At 46.4% G+C, this 21,119-nt stretch overlaps 1 protein-coding gene across 2 annotated transcripts in view; it reads left to right on the top strand.

The window, feature by feature from the left end:
* FGF1 (fibroblast growth factor 1) overlaps nt 1-20,088 on the top strand; it is a 65,874-nt gene extending 45,786 nt beyond the window's left edge. For both annotated transcript variants that reach the window (XM_054038522.1, XM_054038521.1), the window contains exons 3-5: nt 5,140-5,341; nt 15,157-15,260; nt 17,856-20,088. In XM_054038522.1, coding sequence (XP_053894497.1) covers nt 5,173-5,341; nt 15,157-15,260; nt 17,856-18,050 — 468 coding nt within the window. In that variant the 5' untranslated portion in view covers nt 5,140-5,172 and the 3' untranslated portion in view covers nt 18,051-20,088. The remainder of the gene's footprint in view (nt 1-5,139; nt 5,342-15,156; nt 15,261-17,855) is intronic.
* Nucleotides 20,089-21,119: the final 1,031 nt, after the last annotated feature.

Genomic DNA, 21,119 nt, shown 5'->3' with positions numbered 1-21,119 from the left:
CTTCTCATTGAGCTAGAGTATATCTTTTAGACAGACATCCAATCTTCATTTATGGGCTTCAAGAGAAGGAGAATCCACCACATCCATAAGTAAGTTACTTACTTTCACTTAATTGTAGCACATGGAGTCCACAAAAAACAAGAAGGGAAATCAAATCTAGAGAGGGAACAGAGGAGGATAACTACAAATAGTCGGTCTCTGGCATATAGACACGAGCCCAAATTAATCAGAAGTGCCTAAATATTCAGATTCAGAATTACTGTCCTAATCCAACTCCTGGTATAGATTTGTCAGCAATTGTGCACCTCCTCCTTATAGAATCTTTTCCTTTGGGACCATTTCATTCTCCCTGTGGGGCACCAAGTAACTGCAGGAGAGAGATGTCTCTCAGCTTAGCATCTTGGATACAGTTTTCTATTCCACTCCAAGCTATTTAATCATTAAGAGGTTAGGCCTTTACCCAGCAAAATAAGGCCTTTTATGTTGTCTTTGGTTTGAGTCCACTCTCACTCTTTCATTCCCATAAAACCTAATATATTCTTGCCAAACGTATAATAGTACGGCCATGAGTGGTACTGTGTGTAGAATACCAACTACATGGTCATAAAAGTATGAGAACAGCATTAGTGGCTAGAAAAGAGAGACAATGAGAGTGGAAAATAGTATTCATTCAACTTTTCTTGTGGAGTCAAAGGCAGCTGGCAAGCAAGAACATGTTCTAAAAATAGAGTAAATCCTTAAAGGAATAACATGAAATTAAAGAAACAATTCCAAGGCAGCTGCTCTGTTAATGCTATCCATAGATGCACTTGGATCTCCAAACAATCAAGTACATAAGGGAAACATGTAACTCACTTATTTTGGCTACTGCAACAGTTTTCTGGGATCCCGTTTTGAACTTCTGGCCTTGGGATGTTCACGTCTAGAAATCTGTCATAAACGTTACAAACTCCTGAGTTCCTTTTACCCTGGAACACGGGTTCAAGACCAGCTTCAGTTCTAATAAGTGAAATGATTTTACTGGTCTTAGATTCATTCCCAGTGAAAAAAATAGCAGACAGCACTAAAGCCCTATATATAATTTGGAATGATTGATTTTGTTCAGAGAAAGCCCCAGAGAGAGTTGGTACTAAAGGCTGAAATACTTTAGTTTTATCAATAGAGAGAGGGTGAGGTTTGGGAGCGGTGTGGGAAGTCTCTAATTTCAGCTGCCTGACTATTGTGTTAACAAAGACTTAAATGTTATAGTGGAATTGGAAAAGGTTCTGAGAATGGCAACAAGGATTATCAAGGGTATAGAATGGCTTCCACACATGGAAATTAGGGCTGTTCATCTTAGAAAAGAGACTATGGGGCGGGGGAGAGGTATGATAGGTGTCTTTAAAATCATGAATGGCGTGCAAAAAAAAGTGTTATTTACCCTTTCCCAGATTACAAAAACCAGGGGTCATCCAATAACATTAATAGGCAGCAGGTTTAATACGAAGTAGAGGATGTACTTTTTCATACAATGCGATGGTCAGGGATGCAACCCCATCCTCGGGGTGACCCTAAACCTCTGATGGCCAGAAGCCAAGAGATGAAGATGAGAGAATCTCTACAAAATTGCCCTGTTCTGTGCACTACCCCTACAGCTCTCGTACTAGCCACTGTCAGAAGACAGGATACTGGGCGAGATGGACCATTGGTCTGACCCAGTATGGCCGTTCTTATGTTCTTAGGCTCTAAGATACCAGTCAGTTAGCCTCAGAGCACTACCAAGAAAAGTTGGGCTTGTCCTTAACTGTCTTAGTGCTTCTTTAATGAAGCCAATGCATGGGGCTGGACAAGCATCCAGTGCTATCGTATGTTACAGATATATCATCTTCAAAGTGGCAAATTCCAGAAAGAATGCTTCCACTTCAAAGAGTGCCACCATGCGTTCATACAGCACAACTGCTACAAAAAACGTGAACCAGGAATCATCTCTGCTAAAACTGGAACCTGTGAAGCTCTGATTCCAAAACACTAGAAGTCCAAATATGCCATTTCCGAGTATGCAGGTGCTCTCATTCATTAAAGAAACAATTACATCAACAAGAGGCAGTTACACACATCAGTCGTCTTTCTTTAGAGATACACAAAGGAGTAATTTTGGCAATATGGATGGGTCCAAAGCAAAAACAAACTTTTGGGAGAATACAGTTTGACAAATAAGGCACTCTTTACAGTATTACCCAGACAACTCCCCATTAGGCTTAACAAGGTATACACTTCTGTAACATATGGCAGAACTGGACTTATGGGTGGTTTCAAAACTAGGGAGAATGTGCCTTCAAACAGCCTCCAATGTGGTTTTGGAAATATTTGTCTGATAAAGGAATGCTTCCCAGGCTTTGTTCCAGAGAATGTAACTTATAAAACAAGTTCAAATCTTTCCTGGAGGAGCAGGGAAAGGTTTAAAATAATATGCTGCTGAGGCTCTGTATAACATTCAGGTTTTTTTGAGTATTAGTGATTTAGTACCTGAGCAAAATTTCATGAAGGGAGACACAATGCTGTGAACTGATGATCGCCAGAAAGAATTTCACACAGAACTTATCAGTCTTCTCCTCTTTTTTCTTCCAGTGTTTTCCTCTCCAGGGGAAACTTTTTTTTCCCTAACAAAGACTGAAAAAGGCCACATTTGAGAGAGAAAGAAAACGAAAAAAGGCCTGAAATGAGTGTGTCTACCAAAGCTGGTTGAAATGTTTTGTTCAAGACATTTTTTTGATTAAACAACAAGGCTTTTTCATCCAAACAGAAATTTCCACAGGAAATGTCCTTTTGGGACAATTTGTCATGTTTTTCTACAAAAACAACCTCCCCCACCCCAACTTTTTGGGAACCAAATATTGGGTCAAAAAATTATTTTTTCTGAGGTAGCAGTCTCCCTTTTGTAAATGTGATGTACTTGCAACCTGCAGTCAGGCATTCAGAGGTCAAGTACTCAGATTTGCACCTGCAATTTATTTTTAAGTTAGTGGGAGTTCTAGGTGCTTAGCTTCTCTCAGGTCAGGTTGTAAGTGTCATGAGACAGAGGCATGTACACTACTAGATACAGAGTAGCTCTATCTCCTCTGTAATGCATTAGCAGCAGGATCAAAGCTAAACAGATGAGGTTTATAATATAGTTATGGGAAAACAATAAAAATAAACCCTCTATGTTATATGTATGTTTGAATTACAGTGTGCTCTGTCTTCTTTGTGTCTATCAATCCACTTGTCTGTAAGCAATTAATATATAGAACGTGGTATATAAGACACTGGTTGCCTGAGATTTCAAAATCATTTTCTAGATCTGAAAAGTTAAGATAAGCATGGATAAGCTTAGAATAGCATGTAAACTACACCTCTACCCCAATATAACACGACCTGATATAACACAAATTCGGATATAACGCGGTAAAGCAGCGCTCCGGGGGTGGGAGGGGGCTGCGCACTCCGGCGGATCAAAGCAAGTTTGATATAACGTGGTTTCACCTATAACACGGTAAGATTTTTTGGCTCCCGAGGACAGCGTTATATCGAGGTAGAGGTGTATTGGGTTCTTATCCAAATCAATCCAGAGAACCTTTCGAAGTCGGCCCATCACTAACACTAATATATTTGTATCTACAAATCAAGCTGCCACTGAGTTTACTGTGTGCTCTGGAAGAATTTAATACTGGGAAAATTAGAGCCAGATAGGGTGACCAGATACTGTAGCAAGTGTGAAAAATCAGGAGGGGGGTGAGAGGTAATAGGAGCCCATATAAAAAAAGCCCCAAATATCGGGACTGTCCCTATAAAATCTGGACATCTGGTCACCCTAGAGCCAGATGAGCCTGTGCCTCACTATAAGTTCAGCTAATCTAAAGTCCTGGCTTGCAGAATTATGGGTCTTGTCAGCATCTCCGCTGTAAGGAGTGTTGTGGTGTCTGATTCTTGTGTGGTTCGAATGCCTTTGTTTTTGAACATTACATTTGGCTAAAATGGAGGTCAGTGCTTCCTGCCAGGTACCTTAAAGAACAAAAAGAATGTGAGACACTGATGTTTGAATGTAGCACATTTATATTTCTCAAAGCTCCTTTCCACGAGTGTTTCTTTGGACGTGGATTACAGAGTGTAACCCTTGAACACATGAATTCCCAGATGTTTTTATTCAGAAATTCTTATGAAAAGGTGCCAAATTGTCAGCCTTGAGGACCAAAGTCCTCTATCCACGGAACAGATCCAGCACTGGGAATGGCAGGGCAAGGGCTCTGTATGGGCATTCCAGGACCCCTCATCCCCCTGGGAAAAGCCACCGTTACAGATTAGAGGGTAGTTCTTTCTCTCCAGACCCATTGAGTGCCAGATCCTGAGCTGGGGTAAAGCTGCACCTATTTACACCAGTTGAGGACTTGGCCCTCAGTCCTCAACATTTTTGCTGAGCCTTGATACCAAGGGTGCCTATTGCTACGATAATGTGATGGAGTCACTTGTCCAGTGAACACTAGACTGACCCAATCACCTCATATTGTATACTATGAATCACCAAGCAGGTATACCTTCTGGCCCTGCCTACCTGAGCTATCTCCAAACTGGTGCCCAAGAACTGAAAAAGCTTCAACTCCCATTAGCGATCCCCTGAGGTACCCCCTTCCTGTTCTGTTAACCCACTGTGTGCTGTGTTATTGCGGCGGTCTGAAGCAGTACGTACTATGTAGTACACAATATGTGTTGCAAAACCTGCTCAGAATAGCTTAGGGGCAGAGTGAGAGTCATTAACTCTGAGCTTCCTGCCTCTTGTGAGTTTCAATCGGACATTGTATGTTTTTTTAAACAGTTTTTTGAGCATTTACTTTTAGTACATGTGTCGAGAGAGAGGAACGATAACTTTAAAAAGAAACGAGTCCCTATGATCCTGGCTACAGTCAACAGGGAACTATCAACATTTAAAGGAGCCCCACCTTTTGTAGTATGTCACTGCCTCATCCATTGCGCGAATCACCTGCAGAGCCTGTGTTTAAAACAATTGTCAGTGACTCCTCTAGGTGTGTCTAGGATCCTTCCCTGCCCCTTTAAAAGTGTGGGTTCAAGAAATGTGCTGCATACTTCGCTGCCATTGCTGCTATAAGCCTGTTGAATTTCTTACAGGCTTGAAGCCGTGCCACTGGGAGAGACTCGGAGATGGCCGAAGGGGAAATAACAACGTTCACCGCCCTGACCGAAAAATTCAATCTTCCACTGGGGAACTACAAGAAGCCCAAACTCCTGTATTGCAGCAACGGAGGCTACTTCTTGAGGATACTTCCAGATGGCAAAGTAGATGGGACAAGGGACCGAAGCGACCAACACAGTAAGCAAATCAGAAATGTGTTCAGGACACAGCTCTTACTTGGCTTATATGACTAGTGCTGCCTTTACCTTACTGCTCCTTTTTCTCTGGGAGGCTGGCATTACACATCACCTGCTTTTCCAGCCAAGAAGGGATAGGTAGAGTATTTATGCTCTATGCCAGGTTCTCTCTCCTGCCATGGCAACAAACCATCCAGAGGTTCAGCATGTGAAACAAGGTCTACTATATATACACTCTCCAGAGATACAGGATGTACAATACCTCACATTTGTCAAAATATTAAATATAAAATTAGTCATTAAAAAATAAACCAGAAAGACTGACCACAGCAGGAGAGACTGAAATTCTAACTGAAGCACAGTTACCAGTTTACACAGTTAGTTGGCAACTAGAAGAAAGGGGTTTAGGAGGATGTCAACATACTACATTGCAAACTCAGCCGTCAAACATGGTATCTGCATTTCCCTCAGTCTAGAAGATTCAGCATGGTAGTAGGGTTGTTATGATGTTACAGCTGTGCCTTTTTTGCAAGTTAAGTCATGCTCTGGAGCAAGTGTTAAGGCCCAGATTCCTAAGCATGTGTCATGCATTCTATCGGAATGCTTTGCACAGGATTTACTCTTGCCATTGGTTAACTTTTCTTTTCCCTTATGTAGCAAAGTGCAGTACATTCCTGAGGGACGTGCAGGTTTAACAATGGAAAGACTCAGCTCAAAAAAGTTATTCTGTGATTTATCATTTTAAAAATGCACTCATATTGCACTTATTTTCTCAAAACAAGGATGGTTAATTCTATGCTGAGTTGGTTATGTGTTTTATATGCTTATTTGTGCTCCTGTAGTATAAAGGACACACAGTACTGTTGTGACTACCAACTGGTGTAGCAAAATATTAAGAGAGAGACTTAACCAATTATCAGTAGAGGCCTACAAATCTGTGGATGTGGATATCCACAGACCATGTTTGCAGATGGATGTGGATCCAAATTTTGTATCCACGCAGGGCTCTAGTCATCAGAGTCCGCATATGTGGCTGGATTCTCTCTCCCCCCTCCATACCCGGTATGTTACTAGGGTCAAGACAGGAATCAGAATCACTGCAGTCCACAGACATCTCCAACAGATGAGTCAGAAGGGGACCTGTTCTGGGCCAAGCTAGCCAGAGCAGAGATAAACTTCTCACACAGAAGTCACCGTTTGCCTTACAATTTCCATATTCCAATGTATAAATGCATCTTCAGACATAAGGAGCATTTTCATACATTTGAACCTGCCTTAGAAGGAGATCCCAGTGTGCTGACAAGCTCTTTTAGTTTGCTCACAAATAGCTCTGTCCTAGAGTTGATTCAGCAAGAATCCTCCTTTCCCCCAAGTCTCTACTCGAGGTGGGCCTGAGCGGCACTATTCAGAGCTGAACTTCTCCAAAGTTTCAGTTTGTTCAGATACAGTTTCTCATCAGGCAAGCTTCAGTCTGTAATGAAGCAACATCACAGCATGGTTTTAGGGGACGTGGTGCTGCTAGGAGTGGGCCTTCATACAGGTTTTGAAAGATCCCATGACACATTAGCAGGAGTACCCTTATTTGGGTAATTACAGTCTGCGTATCCAAGTTCCCCTGCTGTTTCAACTAGATGCAGAACTATTCTTCGCTTCCAGTCCTTAACTACTACATAGCATTGCTGTGCACTGTCATACAGCTGGTGCATTTCACCCCAATGGCAGATGCATTTCAGTTGTAGGTGAAGGAATCCCCAGCTATCAACTGAATAGGAATTGAAGTTTATAAATTGTTTTGGGGTCCTTTAGAATGAAGGCGCATAAATGATTATTACAGCAACTTTTTTCTGGATGCTTTTTTATGATGATTTAAAGCAGACCTTTTTTACCCACAGTTCTTTAAAAAAAAAAAAATGAAATTTTCCAGTTTTTTGGTGCTATCATTTCTTTACTGGGAAAAGAATCACAGAACTACTTTAACAATACACCCATCCATGCAAAGATTACAACACACATACAAAAGATTCAGTCACACCTAGCAAGGGTTAAATGGGGCTTTTAATGCATTCTTGACATTGATCTGATTTCCTTCACACTGGCAGATCGTTCTGGGCTCACATATGCCTTGGCTATGGATGTTTGGACACTTCCAAGCCTGTGTAAAATTACTATTTTCTTTATGAATCACATACAACATGTACGCCATGTGACTCCTCTAGTTTCCACCCATCTTGCCAAATAAGTTTCTCTTTCCCAACCTCTTCCCATTGCAAGTGCTCAACTCCTGAGTCTCCATACTGCTTTGCTAATGAGGCAGATAATTATGCACTTTACAGTGTGTTGGTCTGGGACAAGAGACCTTTAAAAAAACCCAAAACAAACCCAAAGTGCTGCCTACTCTGTGTAGGGAATTAATGATCTCATACAAAGATTAGTAAGTAAGAGTAGGAGCTTCCCAGCACTCTTGGCTAGGAGTATTCTCTCCCCACACTGCTAGCACTGGCTGCTGCTACCTTTCACCCCAGGCGTGGCTGTGTTTCAGAGGTCTAAACATTTTTGAAGTGCATTTTGGAGTTCTTCAGGATGAAAACTTTTGTACAACTGTAAGACATTATTGTCCATGCTTTAAATTCTCATGTTTAGGGTTACCATATGTCTGGTTTTTCCCGGACATGTCCGGCTTTTCGGCAATCAAACCCCCATCTGGGGGGAATTGCCAAAAAGCCGAACATGTCCGGGAAAATGCCGGCCAGGCACTTCCCCTCCCGTGGCGGCTCTGCTCCTCCCCTGACTCTTCGGCTCTGTTTAAGACCCGAGCGCTAGGGGCTTTGGGCAGCCCCCATGCCTCCGGACCTTGTGCCGCCGGAGCCTGGGAGGGCTTGCCGGGCAGCCTCCAGACCCTGCGCCCCCGGCTGGGTGCTTCCCCTCCCGGGCTCCAGCTGCGCCAGGGAAGCGCCGGCCGGGGGCGCAGGGTCCGCGGGCTGCCCGGCAAACCGTGAAGCTGGTAGCGCTCGGGCAGCCCTTTTCGCGTGGCTGGGAGTGGGAGGGAGGAGGGGCGGAATTAGGGCGGGGTCGGGGCGGGAAGGGGCGGGGTTGGGCGGGGCTGGGGAAATGGGCGGGGCCAGGGCCCGTGGAGGGTCCTCTTTTTTTATTTGCTAAATATGGTAACCCTACTCATGTTTCACTTCTTCCATGTTCAAACCATATACTACTATTATTATTGCTTTGTAAAGTGCTATGGGATAACCAAGCATTATATGAAAGCGTGATATGAAAAACCAAATTCTATGCTTCTCTGGCTAGAAGGGATGGATGTTTGGCTTCTTCAGTAGCTGACCATATTAGTCAATAGGGATACTTTCCCTTACATCTATGAGGAACCCAGCCTGTTCTGGATGAGCAAGACCCCAAGGCCAGAACCGGGGATCTGACAAAGCTGTGCTTGATCCAGGACCCAAGAAGGACTCGCTCCCTCCTTTCAGCTACCTTACTGCTTCCTCAAACTGGGGACCTGAAGTCTGCTCCGGGTTCCGCTGGCAGTAGCAATTCTTTTGGGACCATACCACCAGCTGGAGATTGTTGGGGTGCAAAGCAATCCTGACGTGCCACCTCTGCCAGGAAGAGTGAATAGATGGTGTAGAGCTGGTTATGCAGCTTTGTGCCACCTGAGGTTTTCTTACAACAGAATAATCCCCAGTTGCTACCTTAAGGGAGCTTTCTGGCTGCTTTGCGTTAACTGAGCAGTGCAAAGCATCCAGATTGGAGGGGGGAGTGGGTTGAGGATTTGGTCCCAAAACTCCATGGGATTCCTCAGCCCATAGCCCTTAACAGCTCACTGTTGAACTAATCTGGAGCTCTGCAGAATGACTGGTTCTGTTAAAGAGCATTCCGACGTACTATAGAAAATAGCTGTGCCAGGGAAAAGAGATGGACTTAAATTCCAAGGAATCTGTTTGAAAGTTCTAAGCTATTCAGGTTATGACACTTTCAAAATGCTTGGGAGGGTTTTTTTTTTAAATAAATGCCAGGCAGGAACTGGATGGGGAGATGGAGGCAGGGATGGGAAAAGGAATGACTACAGCAAGCCTCTGTCTTAAGGTGGTCCGGGGTTTATGAATTGTAAGGCTATGCTTTTCTTCATCAGAACACACTGTCTCAATGCACTGATTTCAAAGCAGGAACCTTTTCTGTTGCATGTGTAAACTATATTTACTGGAATATAGCTGGACTACACACTGCAGCTGTATCTGGCTAAAGAGTGGTGTTGGGAGAAGCCAGCTGTGCTTTACAAATTCTAAGAAAAGCACTTGAAAAAAACTTAGTGCTTTATTTTTTTGGTGAAAGCCAGTTTGTGGCAGAGTTTTAATTATAAATGCCATTTACACACACACACACACAAACAACCTCACAGCAGACTGAAGGAGGATGACCTCACTTTGAGTAAACATAGCAAGGGACGGGAAGTCTCTAACCTAGAATAAACTGGGCATGTAACCTTTCTCAAACCCTGCTCAGAAGAGGATGTGGGAAAACAAACATGGGGGGTTCTTTGGAAGGCAGGTTCATGCTCACAATATGCACAAGTCAAAGTGCTGAAAGTGCTGTATGCACCGAACAGACTTCTGCCATTTTGGCACTGAGATACTGGAGCTGGGATTATGTCTGGGTGGCACTGCAGCCCCTATGCACCCTCACACACACAGCAAGGTTTGAGTCTCACCCAGCAAACATCAAGTCACACCATTTGCCAAGGGGCATCCTAGGAATATACGTTTTTAAGCCTATAAACTGCTATACATTCCTTTAATAGTAAGTGTCTGATCTAAACCAACAAAGACACAGAGGTTCTGGGCCCAGTGGCCAAATAAATTGACCTCACAAGTCTTCACAGGCATATGTGTCTAGGAACATAAGCTTATGATCTCTTACGAGCAATCACAGTCTAAGCTAGGGTTACCATACGTCTGGTTTTTCCCGGACATGTCCGGCTTTTCGGCAATCAAACCCCCGTCCGGGGGGAATTGCCAAAAAGCCGAACATGTCTGGGAAAATGCCGGCCGGGCACTTCCCCTCCCGCGGCAGCTCTGCTCCTCCCCTGACTCTTCGGCTCTGTTTAAGAGCCGAGCGCTACGGGCTTTGGGAAGCCCCCATGCCTCCGGACCCTGCGCTGCCGGAGCCCGGGAGGGGAAGTGCCCGGCTGGGGGCGCAGGGTCCGGAGGCGTAGGGGCTGCCTGAAGCCCAAGCGCTACCAGCTTCACGGTTTGCCAGGCAGCCTCCAGACCCTGCGCCCCCAGCTGGGCACTTCCCCTCCCGGGCTCCAGCTGTGCTGGGGAAGTGCCGGCCGGGGGCGCAGGGTCTGTGGGCTGCCCGGCAAACCGTGAAGCCGGTAGTGCTCGGGCAGCCCTTTTCGCGTGGCTGGGAGTGGGAGGGAGGAGGGGGCGGAGTTAGGGTGGGGTTGGGCGGGGAAGGAACGGAGTTGGGTGGGGGTGGGAAATGGGCGGGGCCAGGGCCCCGTGGAGGGTCCTCTTTTTTTATTTGTTTAATATGGTAACCCTACCTAAGCGCTGGTTTATTTTGGGACTCAGACAGTCATTTCTGAACACTGGTGTCATGCCAGTTCACCCAACTGAACCCATGTTAAAGTTAGACACACAGAGCTGGGGAGGGCGGGAAATACCTGGAACTGGACAAACAAAACCCTGTCAATCAGAAATGCTGGGAGGCCTGGGGCCTCCACAGAACACTAACCCAGACAGGACCGGGGAGGTGGATGGTGCTGCTAGTGACCAGTGTTGCCTTTCCACTTTGTTTTACGTATTTTTACAATGCTCGATTTAGCTGAGGTGGCAGTGATAAAAGCTGCAGAACAGGCAGGGCATGGTCAGCGGTAGTGCAGGCTTCCCCCAGCTTCCCTCAGCCCTGAGCTGGGGACTGCTTTTCCAGGTGAGAAGCAGTTCATCCTCTAGGCTCATCCAGCCTTTAGTGTCTCTGCTGAAACTGCCAACAAGAGTGTCAACGCATTCCAAGAGCGGTGGTGATTTTGTGAAACGGATATTTACCCACTACGAACTAGCATGTGGCAATCAACTAATTACCTAGAGGCCACCACATAGCGGCGACTTTTGAGTGCCAGACTCAGCCACCCCAAAATCAGGAAGAGTTCTGGGAAATCTGTTACCTTCCCAGACCTTTGCCAGCTCCAGGCACCAAGAACGTGTATCCTTTCCTTTGATCTCTTCCTCCAGCAAGAAATCAGAGCAGGTTGCGCTAGAAGGAAATGGCCAGCTACCGTGGCGAGTTCTCCACCATGGTTCACTCATGACAAGCTGCTTACTCCCCTTTGCATGTCGCCAGTGCTGCTTGCTGAAGGATGTCGGTTTGCAAACCTTTGCCAGAAAGGAACTGAGTGTCAATGAGCTACTAAACTTGGACATCCTGATGAAAAATATTTATAGAGGAAACTCCTTAAAGGGATACATGCCAATGGAATAACCCTGGGTACAGAGAACATTTCTGTGCACTGAAAGTTATGAGCTAAGCAGGTTCCGTGCCTCTATATTTTATACATACTTAAGTGGGATGAGAATTTGCCCATTAAAACACACCCTCAATGCGTGGGCAGGCTGGTGACCTCACCTGGCCAGACTCTCCCTTTTGGATGTTATTCATATGGCTGGTAGAAAGCATTGACTGACAGGGAGCAGCCAAGAACCCACTTCAGTGGGTTCTTATTTCTCTTGAGTGTTATGCTACCAGCAAAATAATTCACTCTACTCAGAAGCAATAAGGTCATCCCCAATGCCACACTGAAAACAATGAGCCTCTGGTCATAAGAAAGCAAAGGGGAAGAGAAGATCTGTAATTTATAAAGGTTTTCCTGCTGATAGAGCTAATGGAGCGTGTGTTTGTATTTGCAAATGCTCGCTCATGCACAAATCACAAAAGATTTGGAATTTGGGGATTGTTCTCATAAGCATCCAAAGTTTTGGATAGTTATCTGAGTGCAAACTTGGCTAGGAGATCTGCTGAGAACAATCTTTCTGGCACTTCTCCCCCCATGCATCCAGTTCTAATTAGTAATCCCACCAGCCGCATCTTTTTTGCAATATTCAGACAATTCTGATGCTGGAAATCAGACAAAGAAAGAAAACTTCACAGAACATTTTGGACTCTTAAACGTGAAGTTCATGCTCAATTCCAAAAATGGACAAAGGTTTGGGGCTGATTCTTAATTATTCTCTATTTTACCTAGTTCCGGTGGGGAGGGTTGTGAGGAATCCGTGCATGGGCTCTTGCCTGCTTTTCCTTCCCAAACTACTTCTCTCTTCTTTTTCCCATTCAGCCACGTTGCTGCCTGCTACCAGCCTAGAAATTGTACAGCCAGCCAGAGAGGACTTTGCTTCTTCATTGTGGGTGGATGCTCTCTCTCATTCTTGTATGACTATTTTAATTATGTAGCAGCCTCTCTTCCTGTTTCCCTCTCTCCTTCCTAGTTTACTCCCTTTACCGGGTTCTGGGAATGCAGCTCTGAGCAGAACATCAGCAGACTGGTGGTGTTCCAGTTCAAGGACGTGCTGAATGCAAGATCCCAATTTGAACAGAGCAAACAAAGGAGTCACAAATGACAGCAAATCTGCTCCCATCCAATTTGCTAATCAAACATTATTTACTGAACAGTAAGTGCCTGATTAAAGGAACTCAGCCATAGCAACAAAGGTTTCACAGGGACAAGGGCTTCTGTCATTTCAAGAGACGATATTACTTTTTATCTTACCAAAATGAGACTAAAATAAAATAAGGAAGGAATCAGCTAAAAAAATGTCAAACTTGTCTCCCAGTGGCACTGGATTTCCCCAGGTCATGAACACTATTTGATAATGAGTCTTTCCGGGGCAGAAGAAAACTGACTGGAGGCCTAGAAAGAGGATGCTTCATGATCCTGATTTTGTAAGACTCTTCACATGACGAACGCAATAGTTGTTTGCCTGTTTTAAAGTGATGTTTCAATTATTCACACTAGAGCTGGCTACAGTATTTCTGCCCATCACAGTAGCATCTAAGTCTTCTATCTGAATGGAAAGAGTTTTCAGGAATGCTCCCTAAACATTATTACGTATTGGATCCCCTCCCTAGTGGAAATATATTTTTGAAAGAAATGAGCATTGGGTTTTTAATCATTTTTGCCTAGACAATCAGCGTGAACTAAGAAGAAAGATAACCAGCAGGAAAGAGTGTCCACGCAGCTCAAATTGGAAGTTTTTTTAAAAATGCAATTTTATGTAAGAGGACATCAAGTGTGGTATAGACACTAGGACCTGCTCGCTGGTCTCAGGCGATATAACAGGGATACACGAGCTTTCCCCCAGTCAAAGTCACCAGTTCAAATCCAGTCTAGGTTGGTAGTGACTGAAAGTCAAAGTCTGGTGGCCTGTGTTGAAGTGATTCAGGGTCTCAGTCCAGTTCCTAGTGGACAACTCTCCATGTCACAAAATTCACCACCAACTGGCGCCCTATTAGCAGTCTCAGTTGACAGGTCAGAGATTTAATACATTGTACCAGAGTTTCCCAAACTGGGGTCTGTGGACCCCTGCGGGTACTCCAGAGGGTCCATGAGTCATGTCCAGGGTCGCTGGCCCTGCTGATCAACTCCTCCCCCTCCCTCCCAGTGCCTCCTGCACGCCACGGAACAGCTGTTCATCAGCATACAGGAGGCATTGGGGGGGGAGGAGTGGGGACGGGGCACGCTCGGGGGAGGAGGTGGAAAGAGGCAAGGAAGAGGACTTCGGGGAAGGGGTGGAGTAGAGGTGGGGACTTCGGGGAAGGGGTGGAGTAGAGGTGGGGACTGAGCAGGGGGCTGAGGGTCTGTGAAAATATTTAAATCAAAATAGGGGTGCTCAGGTTGCTAAAGTTTGAGAACCACTGCATTATACTATCCACTCTTTCTTCAGTAGCCAATTGTTTTCTCTCTCTGTTTACATCATGGCGGGGCAGCTACCCACATTATAGTAGTATAAAAATGTGATCACTTGACCTGCCTCCAAAAGGAGATATTTTCTAGGATGGAGACTGACCTTTCCTACTTATTTAGTACCCTTTGTGGCTGGGAGAATAACTACACTTAGACATTAATAAACATGAACTCAAAACATTATATGAATAAGAAACTTTTAAATAAAAAAAGATTTGGGGCTGAACTCTGCTCTCAGAGTATGTACATGAAATCGGAGTAACTCCATGTCATTGGATTATTATTATTATTAGTGTTCCATTAGCCCCAATAAGCTCCAAACAAGATCACGGCTGTGCTTGTGCTATGTGCTGTTGTGCTATCTGCTGTAGCTGCACGTGGTAAGAGACAGTGCTTTTCCCAAAGAGCTAGCACTCTGCATGGACAAGGAACAAAGGATGGGAGAAAAGATTATTACTATACCTATTTTACTGGTGGGAGCTGAGGGGCAGAAAGCACTATGTGACTTGCCAAGGTCAGAGAGCAGGTTTGTTAGGTAGAACTGTAACCCAGATGTCCTGAATCCCTATCCAGTGCTTTTTTTAAAAATGTCTTCCTCTGGTGTAAATAAAATAAAATTTGGCCCTTCGTTCCTAAAACACAGGAACGGGGATCGGACAAGGAAGGGTTATTACTGTTTCAGCAATATATTGTCTCCCTTACAAACAGTCTCACCCTTATGAACAGGCACTTTGGATGAGCATACGATTCTCTCCCATTGCTAACCTTCCTAGAAGCATTGCCATATCTGTGACGACTTTTTTTGTTGTTTTTTTTTTCTTTTATTTTTGTTGTTTTATTTTTACTTTCAGTTCAGCTGCAGCTAAGTGCGGAAAGCGTGGGTGAAGTATATATAAAAAGCACTGAGTCTGGACAGTTTTTGGCTATGGATACCAATGGACTTTTATATGGATCAGTAAGTATGAGGTTGATGTGGTACCAGACATTGAGAATTTTGAGGTTGGCAGAAATCTGGTAGCTCTGAGTAATGTAACCCACAAGCAACATTTAGTCTGTTTGTTATTTTTGCAGCTGGATCACCACTCTTTACCCAAATTTATTTTTGGAATGAATAAATAAATAAAAGCTTGTAACGGTGCCCCAAAATATTTAACATATTATAGTTCATAGTTGGAAGCAGTAGCAGCATCATTATAGTGTCTTTTCAGCTGCCAGTTTTCAGAAAGAGACTATTAGAAACTCTTGGCCAAAACTTCTCTCTTGCCCATAGACTGCAGTGAAGTTGCAGCTGCTTGCCCTGGGGCTGGCCATCGTCCTGATTTGTAAACTCCCTTTTTTCAGGACGCATCACATCAGACTCTTCATTCTATGATGCAAATGTTGCGTTGTAACTTAAAACTTCTCAACATCCTTTCTAGGTGAATTTAGTGCTTCCAAAAAGGTACTGATGTGAGGTGAAGTTTTCTGTTCTCAGATTAAGTAAACCACAGGTAGCAGCATAGCTCCCAGCCACCTGCTTGCCAATTTGCCTCAGCCGTGATCTGCAGGGACCACCTGTATGAGGGAGAAGGTAGCAGTGTCTCCAAGCCATTCAAACCTCGGCCTTTCCAGTCATTCTCCCAATGAGGACACTTAGTGCCACACATGATGTCTGTTAACAACTGACCTAAGATCACCCTAATTTTGGTATGACATACAATCGCTGATTTCTCTGTTAAGCATGTGCATCTGTCACAGGGGCCCTGCTCCACCTCACCTTCTTACCCCAGAAACTGCACCGAGTCCTCCAGGTGCGCTATCAGTGAAGATTTATTTCAAGTCCGCTTCACCAATATCACCAGGGTCCCCCGTGCTCCCACCTAATTACAGTGTTTGCCAAGCTTTAGGCTCTCTCCTGAAAGGAGCTGAGGTCTCCTGACTCTGAGACTCTCTGTAACTAGGCCCCAGCTAGCCCTTTTCCTCCCTTCTCCCCTCGCTCTTCTCTCCCGTTGCACTTCCTTCCTGTGCCTCTGATCATTCCTGGACTGATGGCCAACTGAGTTCATTAATCCTAATCAGCTTTTCCTGGAGAACTAATTAGCTTCTAAGGCATGGTCTACACTACAGTGTTAGGTCGACATACGGCAACTTACGTCGAACTCATTATGTCAGTGTACGCACTACAGCCTTGCTCCCACTGATGTAAGTGCCCTACTACACAGGCATAACAACTCCACCTCCAGGAGAGGTGTAGGGCTTATGTCAGTGCAGTTACGGTGACACAGTGTCCCTGTAGACACTGTTACTTATATCTGTTGGCTGTCATTCTTGTCAATTTCACGGCTCCAGCAAAAGCTGCCTCCTGGCTCGCCAGCCTGGGTGCTGGCCGGGCTCCACTCGAAGCCGGGCTGCCACCCAGGTTCCCGGCTCAGGCTGACCCCTGGGCTCCCCACAGGGAGTCCTGCTGCCCCCTGGGGTCACAGCTTCCCACTCTGATCTGGGCTCCCACCCAGGCTCCCAGCTCCCCACTGGGAGCATGGCAGCTAATTGGACTCTGGGCACAAATCTCCCTGTTTGGAGCCCAGCTGCCCTCCCCGGGCTTCTCTCCGTGAATGGGGCAGCCACACCAGGCTCCTTTGCTCCCTGCCGGGAATGGGGCAGCCACACCAGGCTCCAGGCATGGATCTCCCCGCTGGGAGCCCAGCAGCCCTCCCCAAGATCTCAGCTCCCTGCTCCACACTGAAAACATGGCTGCTAACATAGGGCATCTTAAGTGTAGACATGCCCTAAGTGATCAAAGTGAAGGCTCACTGGCGCCCACCTGTAATCCCAGCTACTGGGGAGGCTGAGGCCAGTGGATCGCTTGAACTCAGGAGTTCTGGACTGCAGTAGGCTATGCCAATCAGGTGTCCGCACTAAATTCGGCATCAATATAGTGATCCCTGGGAAGCTTGGGGTCACCAGGTTGCCTAAGGAGGGATGAACCGGCCCAGCTCGGAAAAGGAGCAGGTCAAAACTCCCCTGCATTCTGTCACAGTGTCTCAGAGCTGGTGAGTGCTCATGAAAGCAGCTTACTGATATAATTCCACAGCCATCGCTAGCTACTTGGCAGCTGCAGAAAGAGTGGACCAATTGCACTGATTTCAATGGAACTGCACCACGGATGAACTGGGCCCAGGATGTGTAGCTGCTCAGGAGGCGGCGGGGTTCTTTGACAAAGAAACTGATTGCAGACAGGATAGTGTCACAGCTCACTTGTAGCTGATTGAAAGGCAGGTGCCATGAACAAGTTACTGTAGAGAAGTTAGCTAAGCCAAGGAAACCTACTTAGCACGAGCTTCCACCAATTTTAGGGAAGTGCCTGTTTCAAATGAACATTGTATTAATAGAATGGAGTCAGATTCAAAAACCAATGGTCTTAAAGGGGGGGGGTTGGGTAGAGCCTCACGGCAAACTACAACTCCTCAAGTCTAACTGAGTCTAGATCACTGCACTTAGGGGCATGCTTATGCACTTAGGGGCATGCTTATGCCATTCGCTCTCACCGTGGATATTTGGAACTCTTTTTCAGCTGTTACCGGGTGAGGAATGCTTGTTCTTGGAAAGAGTGGAAGAAAATCATTACAACACGTACACGTCTAAGAAGCATGCAGATAAAAACTGGTTCATTGGTTTAAAGAAGAATGGAAGCTGCAAACTGGGACCGCGGACTCACTATGGCCAAAAGGCCATCCTTTTCCTTCCTCTGCCCGTGTCCGCTGATTAAGGGAAGTATCCAGGGTGCCATAAAATGACCCTGAGTCTTAAATACCAACTTCTATTCCTTCTCTCTCTCTTTCACTGGGCAGTGTGACAAAGAGCTTAATTTTAGATCCAGGAATTTTAAATCTAAACACCTTAAAAATAAAATAGAGCTATTTAATTTTGCACTAACCAAGTTTAACGTGGAGGTGAGGAAAACACTTGTAGAGCAATGGGCAGGTTGTCTCTCCAATGCATTCTTGTTGACGAGTCTCCATTGTCAGACCTGCGCAACAGAAAGCACGTGTGAGGCACATCTGAGGCAAAATGTGTGCACTGAAAAATGCAAAAGGACTCCAAAGAATATACATAAACTCGTGTTTCAAAGGGACCACACAGGAATGTTACTGCCCTAAATGCATGGCTTACTAGAACTCTAAATCAATCACACCTAGAGAGAACAGGTGCATGTTTTATATTTCCATAAAAGTAAAACTTCCCTAGAATATATAGGTATTTTAATGTAATCTAGACAGTATCTAATATACACTTCAAAAAATTTAAAACTGCATCAGTATTCAATTTGTCAACTGAAAGCAGAATTCTGCACCTATCCTAATTGTGTACAGCTCAACTAACCATGACCCATACTCTTGAAAACTAGACATCTAAGCCAGTCAAACACTACTAATATTACTATATTTCTTGTTAATATCCTTCATATGTAATTTGTATTTATTAAGTGACTCTGTATACATTATAAAGAGTTCAATAATATGAATTATAGGCAGTCAAAGCCAGTTAATGTTATCTCAAGAAGGATGCAGATGGGATAAAGAGGGGTATGATTTTGACAAGAAAGTCTGGGAGAAAGGTCATGGGGGAAAGGGTAGTCATGGAACTATATTACCAGGGTGGATAAAAATCAATGATTAAAAAAAAAAAAATTGGAATGTTTTTATTTAAATCGGATTTTTTTGATAAAATACTTAGAGGAAAAAAACCTATCTGAAGATAGTTTTAAGATACATTATAGCTCAAAGATATCTCATCAGGGAATAGGGATTATAAATTCTAATTCTATAGTATGAGACAATATATTCACGTAATGTTTAAGAAAAGTTTTGTAAATGAATTCCAATAGTTCATGGATTAGGGACCCAATCTTATGGGGTTCCAGGGGCTTCTGTATAGATTATTTAGGTTAATCTTTCTATCTACTCAATGGGACTCAATGCTCAGTCTAGAGGATACCATCAGAGATGCTTAGTTTTGCAGTTCTCAAACTGTGGATTTGTGTCTCCGGAGACAACGTACTTGTTAACAGCAAAAATGTTTTAAAATAAATAAATAATATATAGAGGGGAGAAATAACAGACCTCAACCCTATTGTCCCTCTGCAAATTTGTGTACACAGAGTCAATCCCTTACCTCTCTCTAAAAGTGCAAAGTTTCAAAAAGTTCAATGAATAGAAGATTGTTGGGGGTGGAATGGATCTGGACAAGGAGAAGAAGTCTGGAGATAATGTGAGAAGGGAGGGACAGGCAGTAGAAACAAAAGTGAAACTGTTTGAGGAGCATATTCCAGAAGTCTTGAGGTCTTTCTGAGTGTAGCCTTCATTGATTTGAGATCTACCATATCATTCTCTCACTAGAAGGGAAAACCTATAATGGAAGCAGGCCGTAAAAGAGACCCAGTTTGGGAATAAGAACCATTCAAGAAATATGTTTGCTGATGATGTTTAAAGAAAGTCACACCAGTGAACTGGTGGAAGTCACTTAAGCACTTGGATTTAGAGACTGTTAAAGTGATAATCTCACTTTAAACAGCAGTAGCTTCTTCTGCCGGTATAGATAGAATATTTTCTTCCTTTGGTAGGGTTACCATACGTCCGGATTTTCCCGGACATGTCCGGCTTTTGGGGGTTCAAATCCCCGTCCGGGGGGAAATCCCCAAAAGCCGGGCATGTCCGGGAAAATCGGGAGGGAGGGATGGAGGGCTCGGCCGGGGCCGGTGCGGGGCCGGGCCGGGGGCATGGTGCCGGGCCGGGCACGGTGCCGGGCCGGGGTAGCGGGGGGTGCGCCGGGCTGCGGGGCCGGGCGGGGAGCCGGTCCGGGATAGCGGGGGGGGGGGAGGTGCGCCGGGCTGTGGGGCCGGGCGGGGAGCCGGGGGTGCGCGGGGCCACGGGCCGGTCCAGGGTAGCGGGGGGGTGCGAGGGGCCGCGGGGCCGGGCGGGGAGCCGGTCCGGGGTAGCGGGGGGGGTGCGCCGGGGAGCCGGTCCGGGGTAGCGGGGGGGGTGCGCGGGGCCGGGCGGGGAGCCAGTCCGGGGTAGCGGGGGGGTGCGCCGGGCCGCGGGGCCGGGCGGGGAGCCGGTCCGGGGTAGCGGGGGGGTGCGCCGGGCCGCGGGGCCGGGCGGGGAGCCGGTCCGGGGTAGCGGGGGGGGTGCGCCGGGCCGCGGGGCCGGGCGGGGAGCCGGTCCGGGGTAGCGGGGGGGTGCGCCAGGCCGCGGGGCCGGGCGGGGAGCCGGGGGTGCGCAGGGCCGCGGGCCAGTCCGGGGTAGCGGGGGGGGTGCGCGGGGCCGCGGGCCGGTCCGGGGTGGCGGGGGGGTGTGCGCGGGGTCGCGGAGCCGGGAGCCGGTCCGGGGCCGGGCCGCCGGGGGGTGCGCTGGGCCGCGGGGCCGGGAGCCAGTCCGGGATAGCTGGGGGGGTGTGCTGGGCCGCTGGGGGCCGGCAGTGCTGGGCGGGCCGGGGGTGGTCGGCCGGGGCCGGCACCCCAGGGCCCGAGCCGACCCAGGCTGAAGCCGCCGGGGGGGCCAGCCTGGGCCACGCCTCCTCCCCCCATACACACCCCCCTTACCTGCTTCAGGCTTCCCGCGAATCAAATGTTCGCGGGAAGCAGGGGAGGGGGCGGAGACTTTGGGGAGGGGGCGGAGTTGGGGCGGGGGCGTGGGCGGGGCTGGGGGCGGGGCCGGGGCCCGTGGAGTGTCCTCCATTTGGAGGCACAAAATATGGTAACCCTATCCTTTGGACTAATTCATTCCAAACTGAGAAATCGTTTGGGACCCGAAAAAGCAGGAAAGCTTGTTTTTCTTTT

Source organism: Malaclemys terrapin, chromosome 8, assembly GCF_027887155.1.
Source record: "Malaclemys terrapin pileata isolate rMalTer1 chromosome 8, rMalTer1.hap1, whole genome shotgun sequence".
NCBI classification, from domain to species: Eukaryota; Metazoa; Chordata; order Testudines; family Emydidae; genus Malaclemys; species Malaclemys terrapin.
Note: the sequence above shows the minus strand (reverse complement) of the source record. Positions and strands in the feature narration are given on the sequence as shown.